Raw genomic sequence first — 18,169 nt, forward strand, 5'->3', positions numbered from 1 at the left:
CTACTACTAATGTTGTCCTTTTTGATTGTTAAGTTGATGAATTTCTTCATTACTCTCTCAAGGTTACGACGTGAGTCCTCTTCATGTTTCCTTGTGGATTGTCATTGTGGTAGAGACAAGAAGCGCGTGGTGTAATTTCTTTGTGTTCTGCTGTGGAAAAAATATTTTGTAAACATTGATGTATGGTCGTCAACTAGAAATTTTATAAAATTTGTTCGAAAAAAAAACTACAAAGTCAGTTTCTGAAAATGTTCATTCCAAGCGAAAGCCGTGTTGCTGTTATGCAATACTTGTTCAAGGAAGGTGTTGTCGTCGCCAAGAATGATTTGAGATTAAAGTCTCACCCACACATTGAAGGTGTTAAGAATTTGCACGTCGTCAAATTCATGCAAGGTTTCGCTGCTAGAGGTTTGGTTAAGCAACAATATGCTTGGAGACATTACTATTGGTTCTTGACTAACAATGGTGTCAACTTCTTGAGAGAATACTTGAACTTGCCAACCACTGTCGTCCCAGCTACCCACAAGATGACTGGTAAGAAGATCCAAATCATCAGCACTGATAGACCAAAGAAGCAATTCAAGGCTGGCGAAAGACCACAATACAGAAATGACAGAAAGACTGCTCCAAAGGAAGGTGAAACCGCTGTCCCACAAGGAACTGCTACTGAAAAGCCAAAGACTGGTGGTAGAGGTAAAGGATTCCAACAACAATAAATTTGCACCATAGAAAAAACATAAATTATAAAAAAAACAATTAACAATATTTTTCTTGTAAGATTCTTAAGCAAAACAAAACTAGTAATTACTAATATTTAATTGATATTGTGATTTGATGATCTGAATAATACAAAGCGGATATGTAATCCATAATTTATTAAAAAATGTTTCATTCCATCTTCTCATATTTGTGGTGGATTTTCCCAACCCGATCCGAAAATCTTTATGCATCTTTATTGAAGAATAGCATTGATGAGAATGACTTCAAAGCAGGAATATTGGAAAGTCTCTCATTGGATATTGTGATCGAGATTATATCCTTTCTCGATCGGTTTGAATTTATCAGATTGTTTTCAGGAGTGAATAAATCCTTCTATTCATTAACAGAGGATAAAAGATTCTGGTTAATATTAGACCGTCATGATGAGAAAATTCCTACTGTTACACAACCAAATTCAAACTTCCAACCAATACTATGTTTTTCAAGAATTGAAGAATATCTCAAATCTTCTGAAAAGACAAGTTTCAAAACCATTTACAAGAACCTTCTCCTCTCCCCTACCCCACACGAATTGAATCCAGTCTTTAAAAATCGTTCTGCAATTTATAATGTTGACACAGATCTCATTCCTGAAACAAAGAAATATATTGCCCTCTTTGGACAATCAAATTCTGGAAAATATTCTCTGGGAATTTGCTCTACGAGAGGTTATTCAAGGCCTAGTGATCAGAAGAGTGTTATCAAGATGGATTTCTTCTTCAAAAGAGTACTGATCAAGATGGAAAATCTATCCTCTCATCATAATGGAAATATTAGTGGAATATGCCATACGAATTTTGTAATTGAATGTTTTGGACATCCTGATTTTCATTTGAAATTTAGAAATAATGGAATGGTTAGCATGAATAGTTTATCACTGGGTAGTAGTCTTTCAATCATGTTTACAATTGATTTATCAGTGAAAAATAATTATTTTCTCTCTGATTTATCCAAAATTTTGAATCCTTTATTTCAAGTTGATATTTCCAAAGATTCTCCTCAGAAAATTAGAAAGAAAATGGGTAATAATAGACTCTGTATAATTGGAACCAAGAGTGATATTAGACAATTGAGTGAACAATCTCTGGCAAGTCAACTGATGAAAGTTATTGACACAAGTTGTGAATTTTGGGATCAATCCATCATTTACATTGAAACAAGTTCCAAAAATCGTGAAAATATGGATCATCCCTATCTATTCTTTTCTCAATCCAACATTCATTCCCAAATCCAACCAAACTCATCCCTGTAAATATAATCATCACTCCACAATCTCTTGGAATTCAATTTAACCTTAAGATTTTATCAGAAACTAACTCCCAACCAATCCAGTTATCAACTCCAACCCCTCAAAAACTCCAAAAATCCAATACTACTACCACCATCACCACTTTTTACAATATTCTTTTGTGTTCACACAAAACGCGAAAATTTCTCGCTCTCTTGAAGTTTCACGATTTTCAAAAGGTTGAAAAATTGTAGGCGCCTTCCGCTATTGGCAAAAAGAATCAAAGAATAAAAAAATGGCTTCATATCATGACGAAGAGGAGGATGATAATGTTGCTACCAAGTTACTTGTACCGACATCAGGTGGAAGTGGTACTACTAACACTGAAAGTTTGAATAAACAATCTGAAAATTCAGTAATGATGGGAAGTGGTGGTAATCAATCATCGTATGGTACTACTGGATATGGTACTGGTAAAGGTGTTGAAAATGATGGTGGTGCTGGTGATGGTGAGACCAGGCTCTGCTACTTATTATGATGATGAGGCTATAAAACAAGTTTCACGAAAGAAGATTACTTGGAGACAAGTTTTTGATTTTTCTAAAAAGTGGTTGGCTCTTATTGTGGGTTGTTTGATGATGTTAGTTTCGGGAACACAATATACATATTCATCAATTAGTCCAACAATCAAGAGGTAGGTTAATTTTCAACATTTGTGTGTGAATAATTCCATTTTTCTAATTATGATATGATGAAATATTTGGGTTTAACAATTATTGGTGTGAAAACTAACATGCTACAGAACTTTGGACTATTCACAGACTGAGGTCACAACTATTGCAGCTTTTGCAAATCTTGGAACTTATTTCAGTTTGCCAATTTCTCTGGTGAATGACTTTTTCGGAGCAAGAGTTTGTTCCATCGTTTCGGCATTCCTCTTCTTTGCAGGATACTTTTTATTTTTACTCTTATATACTGGAATCATGCCAAATCACTACCTTGTGGCTGGTCTCTTCTTTATGATTATGGGTAGTGGTTCAGCTGGAGGTTATTTGGCTTCAATTTCAACAAATTTGAAGAACTTTTCAGAGAAGAATAGAGGATTGGTTGTTGGTGTGTTGGCTTCATGCTTTGGATTGTCAAGTTTCGTCTTTTCATCAATTTATACCTATGTCTTTTCAGGAGAATTGGAAGGATACTTGTATTTCACAGCAATTTTTGGAACTGTTGTCATTTTCTCTGGATGTATTTTCATGAATTCTATTGCAAAGAAGGAGGAACCTAAAAAGGAGGCAGAAAAAACTCTCTTGCCACCACCACAGGAAGAAATTCAAGATCAACAACAAGAGGAAGGTGCAGTTGTGACCTATGAGGAAGCAGCTGAACCACAAGTAGAAAAGAAGGTATATGCTGATATTAGTGCAAACAAGTCATTGGAACCTCCAGTTAATAATCCTTTTGGAATGCTCATGACTCTGGACTTTTATATAATGTTTATTGTGTACATGATTGGATCAGGATGTGGTTTGGTTATTATCAACAATTTGGGAGCTATTGTCATTGCTTATGGAGGTTACAATGGTCAACAAAATTTGATGGTTCAATTATTGTCAATCTTGTAAGTTTGAATAATTGATTGGATTTAACTGAATTATGATAATTTAGCAATTGTCTTGGAAGAATTGCGTTTGGATTTTTGAGTGATAAATTCCTTCTTCCAAAGTATCACCTTACCAGAGTTACCTTTTTCAATATTGCTGTATTGATGATGGGTGTTATGCACTTTATTTTTGCTTGGGCTCCAGTCAATTCATTGTACTTTTTCATTTGTGTAATGGGTTTCTTCAATGGTGGTATTTTCTCACTTGCACCAAGTTTCTGTTCTGAAAGATTTGGAGCTAAATATTTTGGTATGAACTTTTCAATTATGAATTTGGCAGCTGCTTGTGGAAGTTATGGATTGGCAACATTTGTCACTGGTCAATTATATCAAATTAATATTGATGCACCAAGAACTACCACATGTCATGGCCATGACTGCTTCCAATTGACATTCTTTATCACATCATCATTGTGTGGTTTTGCTTTCATTCTAGGATTATTTTTACAATATAGAACGAGATGGGTGTATTGGATTTTCTTCAGAAGAAGAATTACCCAATCCAAGAAACAAGTTTAATCTCATTAAATTTAACTTATTTTTCCAATTTATTTTCCAAATATCAGTTTTTCAATTAGAAAATTCCACAAAATTCCAAACAGAGTTATTGAATTATCATTTCGAATATCCACACTTGTCGGCGATGATATCGATCCTGATCCAGTTGATGAAAAATCTTGCATCATCATGGTCGAATTGACAATTGTTCCATTCAAATTTCCAGAATCCATTCCCTCTGATTTTGAATCAGAAATATAAACTCCCAAGAAGAGAGCCATTGCCACCAAAATTGCACACGTATGCAATGTAATAAATGTAAAGAAACCAATGACAAGTCTTTTCCTTGACATTCTCTGTCTTGTAGTAGGTGGTTTGATTCATCATGGAGGATGGATTTTCCTTTCCCTCCTCCATCATCATGACTAGATGATTACTATCTGAAAAGGAAACACCTGAAACTGATGATTTGGATGGTTCATTCGAATAATAATTTGCAATATCAATGTGATGATCGTGGGAATTTTGATCCAATTGTTGTTGATGGTGAATTTGAAGTGGAGGAATTGATGGCAGTTGTATACTTATTGGATTCGGAGAAGTTTCCAAGTCTTGTCCATGTTTCGAATATGATTGTGTATCAGAAAATGGTTGTTGTAAGAAAATTGAATCATTAGTTGGAGGTGAAAATGGAGAACATGCAACAATATTATTAAACCTTTCGTGAGGTTCACCACTTGGTGATGCTGTCAACGCAATTGTTGTTGGTTTTGACATTCGAATAGTTTCGGGTTAGAAATGTGTTGAGTTTTTTTCTGCACTTTGTTTTTTAGCTAACAAGTGCAAAGTGACAGATGGGTTTTTTTCTGGTAGTGTTCCACTAAATGGTTCTTTGATGAGTGGAACTAAGCTTGATGATGATCACGTGATGTGCTGCAAAGTTGTGTGTAATTTTTTTTAAAGTTTCTTTCTTCTACTTTCTGCTAGTTTCCAATAGTTACAATCATGACAATCCAGAATGGAAATTCAATGGTTTTCAAATTAGCCGAACAGTCTTTTGCTTGCCATATTTTTTAAATAATTCAATATTTTGGTTTTGTTTGTTCAAATTTGGTGGCTTCTTATCTTGTTGATATCATCAAGACTTTACAAAATATTGATAATTGTTCAATGCACAGTTTCAGTTTTAGAAAGTTTGCTTTCGTTCTCTTTGAACTGGAAGTGTACTTATTGGAAATCAAGTTTAGAATTGAAAATATTTATTGGAAACCACAATCCTGTACGAAACCAAAGATTATTTATGAATTAAAACATTTTTCTTAATGGAGAGTTGATCTGAAAATAAGGAACTTAACTGCAAATTATTCCATAGCTGGGGGAAACTCTGGTCAAGGTGTTGAATGGTTTCTGATATTTTTGAAGTTTAGTTTTAATTATTTTAATGTTTCTTTTTAATTGGTTATTGTGGATTCTTTTGGAAATTGGTCGAATTGGGTTTATTATAATAGCATTTTGAAGTTAAGTTTGTGAAATAGTATTGGAACTAATGAACTTGTCAATTAGTGAAAAAAAATGTCAAAACTTGAAAAACTTTCCTTTCAATTTTTTGATAAATTACCAGAAGAAATTTTGAGTGAAATTGGGAATTTTCTATTGCTTGGTGAATTTCACAAGTGGATGTTGGTGAATCGAATAGTATATCAGAAACTTTGTTCCGATGCTTGTTATTCGAAATTTTATTGGAGGGAAATTAAGTATCATTGCAATGCAGATGAGAAGAAATATGTAATTTACAATCCAGTAACTTTAGAATATCACTCTAATGTGCATTCACTTTATTCTATTTATGGAAAAGTTTCGTCTAATTTTCGATATCATCTCTTGCAGTTTAAAAAGGAAATTTCGAATAACAAACCCAACTTTTCATTCACTCCCATTGAGAACATGATGGAAATCAATCCAAAACTCCAAAAATCATTAGAAAAAGATGAATTTCCAGGATATGGAAAGATTTGCCTTATTGGAAACTCAACATGTGGCAAAACTTCACTTTATTGGAGAGTTCATACTCGAGAATTTCAAGAAACTTTTTGGTATACTTCAGATAATCCCAATTTAGTGTATGAAAATTTTCTGATGTCATTGTGGGACCTTCCCTGTAGAGATGGGTAAGTTTCGTTTTATTTAGAATATTTTGAGATTAATCTCAATCAAGATATGATCAATTGAGAACTTTGTCGTATCCAGAAGCACACTTGGCTCTCGCTTGCTTTTCACTTGTGGACAGAGATTCATTCGATTCTATTCGAAACAAGTGGATTCATGAATTGAGATTCCACTTGAAAGATACTCCAATTATTCTGGTTGGTTGTAAACATGATTTAAGAGAAGAAATCATCAAATCATCAACACATCAAGATAACCAATCAATTGTAACAAGTGAGGAAGCAGAGGAATTCGCCAAAAGTTTCGGATTTATATCCTATTGGGAGAATTCCTCTAAAAGTGGATTTGGGATGAAGAATTTTATGGAAATTTTAGTAAATGGGTGCACCTATCAACCGAATATTGTAAAACCAAAGAAAAAGTGTTTAATTCAATAATAATTATTAGAATTTAAATTTATTGTAAACTTGAAATTATTAGAAAGTGTTATTGTTGAACTAGAATCTGGAAAATTCAGAAAAAATGTCACCACACAATGATTACACTACCATTCCAATAGAAGAATCAGAGATTAATTTACATTACTCACAAACTAATTCTTCCGAAACATTAAATTCATCATTATTAAATCTCCCGCCAGAATTATTAACATTAATTATTGAATATTTATCAAATGATAATGTTGCACTGCTGTCATTCGAATTACTCGGAATAACTGCACGAGAAGTAATGAATAATCAAGTGTGGGAAAAATTATTTAGAAATCAACAAATTTCGTCCAAGTTTTTGGGTTTCGACTGGTTTATTTTACCGAATCAGTATCTTGTTGAACTGGTCAAGAGAAAATCAGAAAATCCACACAAAATTGCATTTTATTATCATTTCTACATGAATGGAATTATTACACAATTTCTAGATTATGAAATTTCGGATATAATTTACAATTTCAGATATTCGAATAGAAGTAACGTATTTCAAATTGAAAAATCATTAATCCCATTAAGGAAATATTTTGAAGAAATGAATAGGTTTCATTTCTATTCAAATAGAAGACCAATTAATATTTTACTTTACAAAACTCAATTAGAAATTGAAATGAAACGTTGGATTAATTTCAAGAAGAAACCAGGCGAAATACTTCACCAATACCGTCGCCACACCTATACCTCTTGCTTTATCCTCCTAGTAGTAAGCCCAATTATTGGAATTGGCTCTTTAGGAATGATTTTGGTTGGTGGAATTAGTTTCAAATATCCAACGTTTAATTCAGAACTTGGCGCCATCTCACTCATCATTATTGGATGTTTCATTTTGTTGATATCAGTTGTGGGATTACTTGTTTCAACCAAGTACATTTGTTCTTACAGAGATTAACTTCCATGAATTGGACTAGACCTGATTACTTGATTGTTCTTGGTTTTTTGGTTCTTCATTAGTTTCTGGTAGATTAGGTAAATTGTCGCCAACAAGTTCCTCATCGTTCTTGTCTTTTGATTGATCTTGATTTGTAACCTCACTAGTTTCTGGTAGGGATGGTAAATTTTCTTCAATATTCGATTTGCATTTCGATAAACCCTCACTTGGTTCAATTGACTGAACTTTCATTTCACTCTTCTCTGATCGTTCTGATTTCTTAGCAGTACTTCTTGCTGACTTGTGATCATGAGATGTGGTATCTAAATTCATCTCCTTAATAGCATGTTCTGCCCTCACAAAAAGTGGATAAAACATCAACAAGCTCAACACTGCAAATATCAAAACTGCAAGACAACTGAAAAAGTGCCAAACAACTTTCAGAATTGACTTGTCAGAACCAACGGCAGATGCAACACCAGCTGCAATTAATTGACATAGAATGCATAGGATTAATCCAACCAATAATCCAAAAGTTACAATGAATGGATTTGAATAATTTTCCTGTTTTTTAAGGTTTGGATTTCTTTGTAATTGAATCGTATTGTTTCGTCCAATTGTACGAATCACCACAACACCAGAATAGATGGCAAAGCAAGTATCGAAAATAAGCATTCCACCAGCAAAAACAAAACAGATATAATAGGCAATATTAGAATTAGCTTTCGAAACGAAACCCATGTTATAGAGGAAGAATAAAAGAGCTGCAACTAACACTACAAGAAACATTAACACAACAAAGAAGCCAAAGATGATATTGGAGAGAATGCTCACATGCTTGAATTGCTTTTTCGACATGGCTCTAATCATGACAGCTGTCTTCCAACTACAAGTTTCGAATAATTTAGCATTAAAAGAGAAACTTACAAGATCATTTTGACGTAATATACAATAATGTACAAGACTACATAATTTGAAAACATTAAGAATGTAGTCACTGATGCAAAAAAGTTCCAAACAATAAAGTATCCTCTATCGAATATTGTTTCTCCCTTCTCCAGTCGAAACCTCACATTAATATACATGATATCAACCATTGTTCTTGAAAGTAGATTCAAGCATCCAATACCAACGAAAACACCGACCATCAGAAAGAGAATTTTTGCATTCCTTTTCAATTCAAGCTTATTTCGAATAGTAATATAGTACAGCATTGTAAAGAAACTCATATAAAATATCGAATAGGCAAACAAGTACAATGTACTATTCCCTATCGAAACAGAATTGACCCACACTGGTAAAACATAATCCACCGAGGTAATATGACATTCAGACCATCTGAAGTATATTCGAAAGGGAGTAAAGATAATGACGCCATTTTTTTGAATTTGCTTGTCGAAGGGTCTTATTTTGAGTAATTGATGTCGTATGAATAAGAGAGATAAGTTGTTTTTCAGTCATGATGTGTTTCAGTATTGCGTGATGCTAACTTGTTTTGGAAGTGTTGAGATTGGAAATTTTGGCATTTTTAATTTGCATCTCAAGCAATGGGCATTTTGTGCTGTTATTGGCAGTGGATGAGGGTTTTCTTTTTGGGAGTTTGGTAATTATTACCATTCCTTTATTCATTAAAACAGTCTGCTGCATTAATCAGTACGCAGACGGTGTAAAAACCACCATGATCGAGGTCAATCTTGACTCTGAAGGCTCTCTTTACTGAAAATGAGATATTTCATTAAGTTAAAATTTTCTTAATGAATATAATCCCGTGTAGTCCAATGGCTAGGATACCTGGCTTTCACCCAGGAGGTCCGGGTTCAATTCCCGGCATGGGAGGATATTTTGCATTGAATTTTTAATTGTTGTTAAAGTTCAATACTTTATTTAATTCTCATGTTATTTTACAGGTAATTAGAGAAAAATTTGTCAACTATTTTACAAGTGGTTTGACGATTGGTTTTGTTGGCTTCTTACATGTCTTTCTCTTGATACAAATCTTCTTCTTGATTGACTTGCAGCACTTCTTCTTTCCACCAACTAATTTGAATTTCTTACAAATCTTCTTTCCCTTTGAACGTTTCAAACACTTCTTATAATACTTCTTCTTGATACATCTTGGAGGAATGACAATTGACTTGGCACAATACTTCTTCTTGTTATATTTGACACATTTGGAGAGAGTCTTCTTGTGTTTACAGAATTTGATGGTCTTATGCTTGGCGCAGAAGAATTTCTTCTTAATGAGACAACACTTCTTGAAAGATTTTCTTTCCTTGCAGTATTTAACCTTCTTATACTTGGCACATTTCTTTGCCCAGGAGACAATCTTGCACTTTTTAACATATCTACATTTGGCAACCTTCTTATTGTAAGAATCAACAGTGTACTTGTCGCAGACCTTCTTCTTTTCACACTTCTTGATTGGAACCTTCTTGAATTTCTTACAGACCTTCTTGAAACCCTTCTTGAAGCACTTATTGATAATCTTGTGCTTGGCACAGAACTTCTTGAAACCCTTCTTGATGCAAATCTTCTTAGTTCCATAAGAATCACAAACTTTCCAATACTTCTTCTTGGCACATCCAACAATCTTGTATGCATGCAAGACACACTTCTTTGTTGGCTTACTGTACTTGTCACATTTGGAATATTTCTTATGTTTAAGACATTTACCAGCACCGACAATTGCATATTGATCACAGACCTTCTTTTGACCAACGAGTTTGTGTTTCAAACACTTCTTAATCCACTTGTGCTTTAAACATTTTCTCTTACAAATTCTTGGCTTGTGATACTTGTCAACTACTGGAGGATTGGTTTGATAGCTGTCACTTGCTTGAACTGAAAGGATTGCAAGCAAGAGTAGAATTGCAATTGAAAAGATTAGATTTGCTTTCATTTTTTGTTTTTGTTGGATTGGATAGTTCAACCAGATGGTGCTAATTTAAACCATTTCGAATTGTTTTTCATTTGGGACAAGCTGAAAATAGTTGGATGTAAGGTTCCAAATTTGGATAGAAAACTGATTCAATTTACTATTCAAATATCAACTCAGCTTTCCAAAGTATTCTACTTAATTCATGTATTCGAATTTCATGAGAGAATACTGTTAAATGTTTAACAGAGAACATTTGATATTGTTTTGTGACCAATCGACAGTCTGGTTTTTTCAGTCATTTGTAAAAAAATAGTCATTAAGAACAAGAAAATTCTAGGCATGGAGGATAATTTTTTATTTTTATGAAAATTGTTGGATAAATGATAATGAATTAATTGAGGAATGAAGAGTTTATGAGATTGTTAAAACATAGAATCTTGTTTTTGTGTGCGTCTGACTAAAATATTTGGATTGTGCTGAAAGAGTGAGGTTTCAAAATTTGTTTTTCTATTTTGGTGGTTTTCAATATTTTCTGATTGGTCTTTCCTGTTTTGGTTCTCAATATCAAACTCACAACACAAGAAACACATGAAACAAATCGCAATAATGTTGATTGATATTACAATACCATTGATAATACTACAAGCTATAATAGCTCCATTTGGCTTTTTGTTTTTATCAACTGTTCCAAACACAGCTAACAATCCAAAATCTACAAAAACTGCCAAGAATGAAAGAAGCACAATCCAATAATTATAAAAAAAACCCATTCTTTGTTTGTCCTTAGTTAAAAACTTGATAAAATCAGAAACCCAATGAAGGATGAAAGTACCAACAATTGTCCATCCAAATATTGAACTAATTGATTCATTATACTGTATAAAATTATATGATAACTTGATGAGCCATCTATTTGTAAACTCCATAAGAACCTAGTCAACCATATTCCAATTACAACAATATGAAGGTGAGGATTATTTTCTTTAAAGCCATCAAATTTCTTCTTATATTCCTCAAAGTGGTTTGAAATAACGTTTCGACAAACTTTTCGTCCTTTCTTTTGCAAAAGTGGAAAAAGAGCATGAAACACACTAATAGAACCAAAACATCAAAAATGACTGTTTCAAAATTGTAAATTGAAGAACCAAACCAAATAGCAGAATTGATAATTAGCATTACCAAGCAGCCATATCCAATCTTATGTGGGTGATCATAATCAATACCTAGAAAGATAGTGAAAATAAAGAAAACAGTGAACAATAAACTAAAGATGGCACCCATACTGTCAGTAGAATCAATATTTTGCTGATCACCACTTGCAATAATATTAAACAGATCCAAAATGGTTCTATTCTTCGGCTTGATATTTACAAGAACAACTGTAACACAATTAAGTGCTAGCATAATACTAGAGAAGGACGCTTTGCCCATTTTTTTGTTATGGTTTACACGTGTTGTGTAGATGTAACGAAAATTTTCAGTGTTGATGCATGTGAATGATCCTCCACACATGTTGTTGATGATTGTTATGGTGTAACAACGCCGCGGCTGCTATAAGAAATTACATTGCGTTAATGAAGAGTCGTTTTTTTACCATTTTTTTTCTTCATGAATTTTACAATTATTTTCACAATCGTATGAAAGAAGAGCGACAATTTTTATATGAATTGAAATTAAGGAATTACACCTGTTTTTAAGGGTACATACATTTGGAGAATCAACTTTAAGGTTTAATTTCGGAGGATCAAATACGATTGATTATTGATTCATTTGTTGAAGGAATGGCAGAACCAAAGAAGTGGTTCAGCAGCCATGAAAATTAAGGTTGTGGTTCCACCAGAGGGAAATCACTCTACATGAATTGGTACCTCGATCCTTGTGAGTCTTTCCACTTTTCAGTATATGTGGATAACGAATGATACGTAAAGGCTGGTCCTTGCATTGCGTACAGAAAAGGTTTCTAACACCAACTTGGTTAATATCAACGAATTACAAAGTTTCTGACATGGTTTGAAATCACTGGAATAGTTTTTTAAATACATCTATTAATTTTGAAAGCATATGAAGTGAATAATCGAGTAGATCATCGTGCACCTGCTCAATCTTTCTGTAATTGAAATTTTTTAGATGGGAGAATGAATGTTGAGAAATTGAGCAATGAAATCTACGAATATCATCTGCAGAGCTCAATTCAAATTGTAATTCTCTCAAATTCTTGAAAACTTGCTTGCCTATCAGAATTTTAACATGATTCAATCTTAGTAGAACATTTCCAAACCTTAATACTTTTAACTGCTCTAAATTGTCCAATTGATTGAGGAAAAGTTCAATAGATGTATAATTATTAGATACATTATATAAATTTTCAAGAGTAATTTCCTTCAATTTGGAAAATTTTGAATTACAAATAGTTTCCAATATTTGTAAATTAATATGATATGATAACTTCAATATTTCAATATTAGAACACAATTCAGACATTAGAGTATTTACAATTGATAAATCGCTATAAATATTGGCCAGTGATAATTTTTTAAGGTTTCCAAAATTGGAAAATGTATCTGAATTATTCCATTCATGAATAATACATGAATTCAAAGATAAACTTTCAATATTTTTGAAACATTCTTTCTCTGATAATGATGATGAACTAAGCATAAAACTTCCAAGTTCCAGACGTTTTAAACTTGCTAAATAAGGACTATCAAACATTTCAATATCGAAATAATGCTCTCCATAAACTTCATCTGAAATTATCAAAGTTTCAAGATTTTTCATTCGACTTCCAACAATCAATTCAATTCCGCACATTGGATTTCTCCAATATTGATCATATGGATCGTGTGTTCTTAATTCCAAATAGTTCAATTCGAAAGTTTCAACAATCATTTTCAACAGTTTCGTATGAGTTGAATATCCAATGATTGTAACTCCTCTCACATTTCTACAATTCTCTCCTTTCAATTTTTCAATCCACTTATCGACAATTCTTTCGTCAACATCTTGTACTTCGCTATCGAACCAAACATACGAATCTTCCACATTAATCGTTAAAAACAGTGGAATTTTCAAAGAATGTGAGTACCAATTCTTATTCACACGATTACAATTTTTCAAAATTTGCTCTCCGCTCATGTAATTTAATATTAAATTTAATATTAAATCATCAAAAATTGCATCACCGGATTCAGGTGAACATTTCATGATGTATGTTTTCATTTTTTCCATTTAAAAATTCGAAATGAAACTAAATAAATTAATATTAAATTTTATTATAAGAAACCATATTTTCTTAATCACTGAAACATACACTAGCGTGATATTCATAGAATTGATAAAGAACTACTTCGAAGGGATTTTCCATATTGTTGGGATTGACAATTAAGGAAATAATATAGCTATCAATGGCATCACCTAAAAGTTGTGAATTGAAGGATCGTTCAACTTTCATAAATGTTGTGTAACTTGTAATGTTTGGATCTTCATTCCATTTCGCCTTTGTATTTTCATTAAATTCGTCCAAAATTTCCAAAGTGTTCAAGTTATAAGGACAACATTCAGCAATGTTATCGTAAAATGTAATTCGATGAAGATCATGCACATAGTAATTGATTCGAAATAGAAAGTTCAACATCATTTGAAGAAGGTATTGATTGTGTAAAATTCCACATTCATGACATGTCAAAACTAGTTCTCTAATCCAATGAATGAAATTTTTAGCACCTTTCATTTGGTTTCCATTGGAAGGGGCAACTTCAAATTGATTATACGAAAGGCAAATTACATTTCTCACTAAATTGTGTTCGTATGAAGTGTCATCATTGGGGATGCCAACGAGCTCTGTACAATTCTCATTATGGTAGAAACCCTCTTCCAACTTTTGAATGAGAATATATTCAGAACGATTCTTTTTGTTTCTTCCTGTAAACAGTTGGTCAGCTGAGGAAAATTTTAATCCCAAATGATTACTATATCCTTCGTCATCACATTCCTGATGCCAAACCATTGAATAATCTGCAAAATAATTTAAATTACCTATCTCTACATCCTTAGAATTATTCCTCTTGGTCACATTAATGCAATCACAAAGTATCCACTTGCTCATTTGAAAAATCTTATCATTTTCTATATTGAATGAAGGTTTACATTTGTAAAACTTGAATTCATAACGAGGAATCATCATTCCTTCATTAATAGCTGCAACACATTTAGAAAGAAACACAATAAATGGCATTGCACGTTGGTAATCAATCAAATGATGATCAATCTTCAAGTTTTCTGAGTGAGAATTATTCAAACTCTTGTTTAAATGTTGAAAGTACAAATAAAAGTGTTTTGTAATTAAATCTCTCCATTCTGTGCACACGAATTTGCAATTTAAAATTTGTTTCCATGATAAATAGCCATCAAATAGAATGGTCAGCAGAATGTCCTGATTGTTGGCTATCATAGTGAAGTTGCAACAATTAACAGTCTATACTGTGAAGATATTTTTTTCAGGAGTGTGTAACCTCTAAAGATTGAGTCAATAGATATTTAATTAGCATCTTCAATACTGTTTTAAAAAAGGGGATACTACATACTTTTTAATTTCATTAAGGAAATGTGAATGTAATGATGTGTTTCAGTATTATGTGATGCTAACACTTGTTTGGAAATTTTGGCAATTTTGATTTGTGTCTTGTTTTGTGCTGTTATTGGTTATTGGTGAGGGTTGACTTTTTGGAATTTTGGATTTTACAATCTCGTTCTGAATCATAAATTTCATGAGGGTCAAAGTTTCATAATGAATGTAATCCCGTGTAGTCCAATGGCTAGGATACCTGGCTTTCACCCAGGAGGTCCGGGTTCAATTCCCGGCATGGGAGGATAATTTTTGTTGCAAAGTTATTTGTGATTGTTTATTGGGGTATTATTGGGTACTTTTTTATGATTTCCTCTTCACTACAATTCTCAAATATGTTTGCTTGCAAGAAAATGTATTGCCTTAATTCCAATAATTTTCGAATTTTTGAAGAGAATTTACAATTTCTTCTTCATGAATGATATACGATTCGGTATTGGATAGCCTATCACGTTTTGGCACAATATTGTGCTGTTTCTGCTTCTATAAAATTATTACGCACCAAAAGTTTTGAAATTTAGATTGTAAAGTCTAATTCTACATTTACTAAAAAAACTCCATATTAGCATCATACTACTATTAGTTAATACCATCTCCAAAATAGGACCTCATCAAAAAATACTAATTCAAAACAATAACAATCATTCTTAAAATAAACTTTAAAAAATACATCAACTTCTCACATAATGAAACCACCAAGTATTGGTATTTCAATCACCAATCTCTCCTTGAATTTTGATAAAAAGATCATATTTGAGGATTTGGATTTTTCACTCTCTGTTGGAGATAAGGTTACAATTGTAGGTGATAATGGTAGTGGAAAGACAACTTTTTTACGATTGTTGAGTGGCACTGTCGATTATTCATATTCGGGCACTGTTGAAATTGAGGGAAGAATTGGATATTTGCCTCAACATTTTGAGGACATAATGAGTGATGAGCCGACCATTGTTACCATTCTACGATATTTGAATGATGCTAATATTAATCAATTTCTTGAACAATCCAATTGTGAAAAGCTATCTTCGGAATGGTATCAAGAATTGAATTCTTTGGGAGGATACGAGATATTTAAACATGCACATTTGATTGGATTGACAAATAATTTATTGGAGGAACCTTTTAATCAGTTGAGTGGTGGAGAAAAGACGAAAACAATGTTGTGTGCATTGAGTATTATTGAGACTGATATTTTACTGTTGGATGAGCCGACTAATCATTTAGATAGAAAGGGAATTGAGTGGCTGGAAGACTTTTTGAAGGAATATGATGGATCTGTAATCATGGTTACTCACGATAGAAGTCTAATTAATGCAGTTTCTAATAGAATTTCCGAACTATCTCCACATACTAAAAAGTTTGCGCACTTTAGAGGAGGATATGATAATTATCTGATGCAGGAAGAAAAGAAACGTTTAAGATCTATTCAAGAACGTGAGCATCAAGATAAGGAATTGAAAGCTCTTAAACAAAAGGCAACTCAACTCAAATCTAATATGAAAGAAAAGAAAATTAGAGAAAGTTGGGATAGAGACAAGATTAGTCACAACAATCAAGAACAAAGAGTTCAAAAGGGAACATCTAAAGCATTTAATCGTTTCACTAGGAAACAAGAAAGCATCACAGAAAACATGGTTGAAATTATTCCAGAAAGAGCCAAAATTTCATTTGAATTTGATGACAGCAATATTACAACCAATCTTCATATTCTAGTTTCGAATCTTTCGAAATCGTTTGGAGATAAATTGCTGTTTCGTGACTTGTCCTTCACTTTGGTGAGTGGTGATAGAATGATTGTTCAAGGACCGAATGGTTCTGGTAAGACTACTCTATTTCGAATTATTATGGACTTGATAAAACCTGATGAAGGCACAAAGCAGGTCAGTAATTCTGCTAGGATTGGATATTTGGATCAAGAGCAAGAAAGTTTACCATTGGACAAAACTGCAGTGGAACTGCTTATGGAAGATCCATTAATCAATGCCTCAAAGAAACAGGCTATTAATAATTTGTGTAATTATGGTGTCTATACATGGCAAGATTTGAATAATACCTTACGTGACTTGAGTATTGGATGTCGTAGAAAGGTACAATTGTGTCAAATTGTCATGAGAAAATGCTCAATTCTTTTATTGGACGAACCAACAAACCACATTGATTTTCCAAGTTTGGAAGTAATAGAGGAAGCATTGATGAATTTCCCTGGTGTTATCATTGCAGCCACCCATGACAGATACTTTATTGAAAAGGTTGGAACAGAAATAATTAACTTGACAGATTATAATGGGTCTAAAAAAGAGGAAGAAGACAATGATATTGAATAAATATCACAAAAACCTTAATGCTACATATTGAAGATTTTGGTCTCATAATGCTATTAAGATACCATCTATATCACATATTCGATCAGAATTACAGGAATTGCTTGATTTATTGAGTTTTAACGGATTTAAACTTGTGGAAACATTGGTTTATAATACTAGTAATATTGACAAACGTTTGTTGTAAACCTCAAATTGATAATTTCCTAATTACTCAATCTCTTAATAAAAATGTTGTTGGCGCCAAAAAAATCAAACACTTCCAAGTACTCTTTCTCAATAAAGATGATAAGAGCAAACAGAATTTAAACAAGTAAATTATTCCACAAATATTCATCATCGTGGCATTGTTAAATTCCCCGAAGATCATCATCTACTACACATGTGAAGAATAAACAAGAATCCTTTGAAAATTCCAACTTTTCCAAAACTTGTCATTTTGCTGCTATTTTCCAATAATCATCACAAGCTTCACAACAAAAAATTGGCTCAACATTCACCACGCCATTTTCAGAGAGAATTTTTGAAAGCCTTTTTGCTTTGAGTAGTAGTAGCAGCTCGGACACGTGTACTATTCATAACAATTATAATATATTCTAGATTTTTGGACAATAAGCTGGAAATCAAGTAATATACAAGAGTTTCGGAAAGCCTTTTTTTCTTTGGACACAAGAGAATCCAT

At 32.7% G+C, this 18,169-nt stretch overlaps 9 protein-coding genes and 2 non-coding genes across 11 annotated transcripts; 7 read left to right on the plus strand and 4 right to left on the minus strand.

The window, feature by feature from the left end:
- Window positions 1-219: 219 nt before the first annotated feature.
- NAEGRDRAFT_39066 (40S ribosomal protein S10) lies at window positions 220-745 on the plus strand. Its single transcript, XM_002677461.1, has one exon. The coding sequence runs from the start codon at window positions 249-251 to the stop codon at window positions 714-716; it is 468 nt and encodes a 155-aa protein (XP_002677507.1). The 5' UTR covers window positions 220-248; the 3' UTR covers window positions 717-745.
- A 138-nt stretch (window positions 746-883) lies between these two features.
- NAEGRDRAFT_67209 (uncharacterized protein) lies at window positions 884-2,011 on the plus strand (the record flags this gene model as incomplete). Its single annotated transcript, XM_002677462.1, has 1 exon — window positions 884-2,011. One exon carries the CDS (start codon window positions 884-886, stop codon window positions 2,009-2,011), a length of 1,128 nt encoding a protein of 375 aa, XP_002677508.1.
- Window positions 2,012-2,282: 271 nt separating this feature from the next.
- Window positions 2,283-4,192, plus strand: NAEGRDRAFT_79632 (uncharacterized protein; the record flags this gene model as incomplete). Its single annotated transcript, XM_002677463.1, has 4 exons — window positions 2,283-2,468; window positions 2,667-2,681; window positions 2,809-3,605; window positions 3,653-4,192. The coding sequence occupies 4 exons, from the start codon at window positions 2,283-2,285 to the stop codon at window positions 4,164-4,166; spliced, it is 1,512 nt and encodes a 503-aa protein (XP_002677509.1). The 3' UTR covers window positions 4,167-4,192.
- A 202-nt stretch (window positions 4,193-4,394) lies between these two features.
- NAEGRDRAFT_67211 (uncharacterized protein) lies at window positions 4,395-4,922 on the minus strand (the record flags this gene model as incomplete). The annotated part of the gene is made up of 1 exon (XM_002677545.1): window positions 4,395-4,922. The coding sequence occupies one exon, from the start codon at window positions 4,920-4,922 to the stop codon at window positions 4,395-4,397; it is 528 nt and encodes a 175-aa protein (XP_002677591.1).
- Window positions 4,923-6,092: 1,170 nt separating this feature from the next.
- NAEGRDRAFT_67212 (rho family small GTPase) lies at window positions 6,093-6,748 on the plus strand (the record flags this gene model as incomplete). Its single annotated transcript, XM_002677464.1, has 2 exons — window positions 6,093-6,313; window positions 6,361-6,748. 2 exons carry the CDS (start codon window positions 6,093-6,095, stop codon window positions 6,746-6,748), a joined length of 609 nt encoding a protein of 202 aa, XP_002677510.1.
- Window positions 6,749-7,700: 952 nt separating this feature from the next.
- NAEGRDRAFT_67213 (uncharacterized protein) lies at window positions 7,701-8,534 on the minus strand (the record flags this gene model as incomplete). Its single annotated transcript, XM_002677546.1, has 1 exon — window positions 7,701-8,534. One exon carries the CDS (start codon window positions 8,532-8,534, stop codon window positions 7,701-7,703), a length of 834 nt encoding a protein of 277 aa, XP_002677592.1.
- An 894-nt stretch (window positions 8,535-9,428) lies between these two features.
- Window positions 9,429-9,500, plus strand: NAEGRDRAFT_t294. The gene has a single exon. It is a non-coding gene; the product is annotated as a tRNA-Glu (tRNA).
- A 94-nt stretch (window positions 9,501-9,594) lies between these two features.
- NAEGRDRAFT_48854 (uncharacterized protein) lies at window positions 9,595-13,746 on the minus strand (the record flags this gene model as incomplete). Its single annotated transcript, XM_002677547.1, has 2 exons — window positions 9,595-10,505; window positions 13,131-13,746. 2 exons carry the CDS (start codon window positions 13,744-13,746, stop codon window positions 9,595-9,597), a joined length of 1,527 nt encoding a protein of 508 aa, XP_002677593.1.
- Window positions 13,747-13,834: 88 nt separating this feature from the next.
- Window positions 13,835-14,776, minus strand: NAEGRDRAFT_48855 (uncharacterized protein; the record flags this gene model as incomplete). Its single annotated transcript, XM_002677548.1, has 1 exon — window positions 13,835-14,776. One exon carries the CDS (start codon window positions 14,774-14,776, stop codon window positions 13,835-13,837), a length of 942 nt encoding a protein of 313 aa, XP_002677594.1.
- A 562-nt stretch (window positions 14,777-15,338) lies between these two features.
- On the plus strand, window positions 15,339-15,410 carry NAEGRDRAFT_t295. Its single transcript has one exon. It is a non-coding gene; the product is annotated as a tRNA-Glu (tRNA).
- A 434-nt stretch (window positions 15,411-15,844) lies between these two features.
- Window positions 15,845-17,732, plus strand: NAEGRDRAFT_79633 (uncharacterized protein). Its single transcript, XM_002677465.1, has one exon. The coding sequence runs from the start codon at window positions 15,853-15,855 to the stop codon at window positions 17,488-17,490; it is 1,638 nt and encodes a 545-aa protein (XP_002677511.1). The 5' UTR covers window positions 15,845-15,852; the 3' UTR covers window positions 17,491-17,732.
- Window positions 17,733-18,169: the final 437 nt, after the last annotated feature.

Source organism: Naegleria gruberi, assembly GCF_000004985.1.
Source record: "Naegleria gruberi genomic scaffold NAEGRscaffold_22, whole genome shotgun sequence".
Lineage (NCBI taxonomy): Eukaryota > Heterolobosea > Eutetramitea > Acrasida > Naegleriidae > Naegleria > Naegleria gruberi.